The 4243-nt window shown below is 34.3% G+C and overlaps 1 protein-coding gene across 4 annotated transcripts in view; it reads right to left on the bottom strand.

The window, feature by feature from the left end:
- The window catches only part of POLR3B (RNA polymerase III subunit B), a 115241-nt gene that overhangs the window by 102058 nt on the left and 8940 nt on the right, over positions 1–4243 (bottom strand). For all 4 annotated transcript variants that reach the window (XM_023527339.1, XM_023527341.1, XM_011386997.2 and 1 more), the window contains exons 3-5: positions 3695–3751; positions 3548–3612; positions 1096–1171 (exon numbers count right to left, since the gene is read on the bottom strand). In XM_023527339.1, coding sequence (XP_023383107.1) covers positions 1096–1171; positions 3548–3612; positions 3695–3751 — 198 coding nt within the window. The remainder of the gene's footprint in view (positions 1–1095; positions 1172–3547; positions 3613–3694; positions 3752–4243) is intronic.

The following is a 4243-nucleotide window of genomic DNA, read 5'->3' as shown; positions in this document are numbered from 1 at the left end:
ATATAGTTTAGAAGTGACTTGGGAATTGCTAACTGGCTGCCCAGTTCCCAAAAGAGTGGAAAGTTCTAGCAAAAGGGAATGTATGTGTGTGGGTGGCGGGGCAGGGGGTGGTGGAGGGAGTGGGGACACACCTTCCAACATCCCACAGTCCTCACCACTTCCTACTTAGTGCAACTCCACATATTCACCTTACCTGCCTGATCCTTCCAGACATTCAAAGTATGCAGCCCCTGGTGTCTCTGCTGCACGTGTTTTGTTGTTTTAATCTCTCCACAAGAGCATAAACAACTTGAGGAAGGACATGTGTCTCATTTCTTTTGTATCTCTCAATGTTGAGGCGCAAAATAAATGTTCAATCAATACTTGGTGATTAAGTAATACCAGAACTTGCCAATATGAAATGTGTGGTTACTTGATCATACGTCCTGTTTAACCTTCCCTAGACAACAACCATATACTCTAACACCTTGTTTAATAAAGCTTCCTGGCCTATCTTCCCTGATTGCTCTTTTAGCTTTAAATTAACACACCAGATAAATCTACAAAAATCATTTTACTCTCTGAATTAATTCCCAATTATGAACACTAAGTGGAAGAATTTGAAGACAAATCTAGAATCTGTTAAAAACCAATAAATAGGCCGTTTTATAATCCTCTGTCTATATTTCTGTTAAAATCATGGTATTTAAATTTTCATCAATCTCTAGACCTCACGCTCCCAGTACTTATTCTCCTCACCTAACATGAAGCCTGCTGACCTTCAAAACATGTGCTAAGCAAGTAACCTCTGCAATAAACAGCACCATGCTAGGCAGACTGGCTGGTGAGGGGATAGGAGGAGATCACTAAAATATTCAAAAACAACAAAAATAGAACACAGTTATATAACAATGCAAATTAATGAGGATTACACGACAAACTAAATAGTACAGAATTGTTTCCTAATATAATATTTATAAATGCTTATTTATTTTGGTTATCTATCTTATAAGAAATTTTTTTCCTGTTTTTAAATCATCTTTTAAGAGTATATATTAAGGGCAGACTCTCTGAGCTAAAGCAAACAAACCCAATTAAAATAAGGTTGACAATTACCTCATGAGGGGACACTGGTCTAGTTACATTGAAGCTTTCTTCAACATCAGGAAGGCCGACATAGATATTAAGATACCTGAAAAGCAAATTATTCCGTTGCCAATTATACTTCTCCAAAGAATATACAAACAAATAAGACATCTTCCTCCCAAATACAAGGATTATGCTTTGACAAATGTTTATCTTGCTAAGGACAAACATATAAAAAATTAAGACCGGAGATCTTCTTGAAGTGATAGTACAGGTAGCTTTACAAAGGAGGGAAAATGCTATCAGAGTAGCTTTTAAGAAACAGTGTAAATCTTTTTATTAAAATGCTGGAGATAAAAATGATACTTAATGAAAAAAAGGAAAGCTCACAGGAGTATCTGTAGTAGTATGCTGTCATTCATATAAAAAGAGGATGAGGGGAAAAAATACACATGCTCATCCGTGCCAAAGAAACACAGGAAGGAGAAACAGAAACTCATGAGATTGGTCACCCGCAGGGAGTGCCTGGGCACACAGTAGAAGGAATTGGGAGGGGAGTGACAATTTCCTGAATATACTTTTTTCTATAGGTCTGACTCTTACCACCATAATAATGTTTCACGTATCCAAAAATAAATTTCTAATTAAAATCAACCAGGATGTGAGGGTGTGGGGGGAATCCAAAATGGAATACAAACCTTACTGTGTTACAAAGGAATAATATAACTGCACTGATAAGGTGGGGGGTGGGGCGGGGGGCGGAATAAATAACTTTGGGAAACAGTATTTTGATTGGACACTGTACAAATAAAGACAAAAAAGCAGTATATAAATACTGTACCCTAATTAGTAAATTTTATTCTCGCAGAGGTATGAGTTGAGAATTCTGAAGCTACTTTATGTATATTCTAGGAATAAAAAAAATAAGTAAATATTGTGTGGATAATGACAGCCAGATTTCCCAATGTCAGGAACAGAAGTTACAAATAAGGAAAAAGAGGTGGTTAGAACATGTCCTATAGAGTTGGATTAGAATAAGTATCAGTAGGCATGGTTTTTAATACATATAAAAATGGATAGGATACAGAAACATAGTTGTAGGAGTATGCATATGTTAACATATATACATTTCCTTTGGAGACTTTAGTATCCATATCTTGGTTTCTAAATACTATTCGCCAATAAAAGGGAGCAGGGCTCCTTGGAGAAATGGTTGATTTGAGGCTGGGAAAGGGAAAACGGTAGACTAATCACATCTCAAAGTACTTGAAAATTAACAGGGGCATACTGAAAGGACATGGGAGTCAACTTGAAGACACTACCCATGGCCAAAGCCAAGACAATATGAGCAATAAATGATAGTACTAGATTATGATCCACAGAATAAAATAGACATCTATGAGTTCATACTGATATAAATAAAACTACAAATAAATGAAGGGAAGAAAAAGCTCTTCCTTAAAGTAAATTTCAGTATTAATGTAGAAGGAATGATGGAAATAGAGACCATTAGGTAACTGTTATAGGTCAGAACCACCCACCAACGTATGTTAAAATTAGTGGCTAAAATATGATGAGAAATAGATATTTGCATAGTCTTAAAAGATCTCCCCATAAGATACTTATTAACTACAAAATGAAAAATAGGAACTTTATGATGGGGAAATCTGAAAGATATCACCTTAATCAAATAACAAAGTTAAAATCACCACTAATAAAATACATCGACGTCTGTACCCACTGAATGTGATGCAGTAAGAATGGCACAAAACATCACTTCTGTGCTATTCTTGCCAAAAAAATGCATAACCCAATCTAATCATGAATAAATATCATCCAAACCCAAATCGAAGGACCTTCTAAAAAACAGCTGACCAGAATCCTTCAAGTGTCAAGGTCACAAAAAACCAAGAAAGCCTGCCACCTACTGGAGGGCAACTGAACGCTGCTGGGGCTCTGAACTGAATCCTGGGCCAGAACATCAGTGGGAAAACTTTAAATAAGGTCTGTAGATTAGTTGATAGTATTGTATCAAAGATAATTTCCTAGTTTTGCTAACTGTGCTATGGTTGTGTAAGATGTTAAGATCAGCAGACACTGGGCAAAGGATAATATGAGAACTCTTTGTACTATTTTTGTAATTTTTCTCTAAGTCTAAAATTGGTTTAAAAAATTAAAAAACCCAAACAGTTTCAGTAACATCTCAATCATAACTCTACTTGATATGATAAGTTAAAAGTTAAATCAAATTAGTAAATTTAAAAAATTAATAAATTAAAATTTAAAATTAGTAAAAGTAAAATTTTTTAATTAGTAAATTAAAAATTGAACACTTGATATTGACATTTAAAAATTGAGTACTTGACTATTAATTTACTACCATAAAGAGAATTATTTTAAAGAGTTTGACAGCAACTACATCAACTCTAAACAAATGTTAGATATAATCAAAAGAGCAAATTAAGAGCAGTCGATGCCTTACTTTAAGTACCACATGGGGTCGGCATCACTTGTGACCTTTTCATTGGCTTTCATGATCTTCTTTATCTGCAGTAGAAAAAGTAACATCAGGAAAGATTGGCTTCCAATTAATTCTTAGCTGTGTCTATTTCTAAGTTCTGATGCTTACCTCTACATTAATAAAATAGTTAAATGAATCTATATGCTGTTTCACGAGGCCTTTCACCTAAACAGAAAAAGCAAAACAGGAGGTTAGCAAGAAAATAGCAGATTACATAATAGACTATAAGGTTGAATTTTTCCTCCAACAATCAGGATGATCATCGAATTTTTCTCACAACCAAAGTGAGAAAAATATCTGTGAATTTTGCTTAGTCAAACTCTATATTTATGTGTCCTCATTGCATTTCTTCTCCACCTTACTACAACATCCTCAAATTTTATTCCTTGAGAAGCATGCTGACTTTTGGAGTTCAAGATGTGAGTATCTGAATATACCTAATGACTTCCCATAAGCTAATAAATAAGGCAGGATTTTCTCTACATATTTTGAATTTTCAAAAAAGCCAAGAAAAAAATTTAGCAATTAAGCATCATCTCTTAACCCTCAAAAAATGCCTATTTTCTTTTTTTTTTTTTTTTTTGTCTTTTTATTTTTATCTTCCACCTTAGAACTGGGATTCTTAGCACAGGTTTAAATACTTTTGTACTGCCTTAG

This window comes from Pteropus vampyrus, unplaced genomic scaffold, assembly GCF_000151845.1.
Source record: "Pteropus vampyrus isolate Shadow unplaced genomic scaffold, Pvam_2.0 Scaffold16, whole genome shotgun sequence".
NCBI lineage: Eukaryota > Metazoa > Chordata > Mammalia > Chiroptera > Pteropodidae > Pteropus > Pteropus vampyrus.
This window is presented reverse-complemented; position numbering and strand designations above follow the sequence as displayed.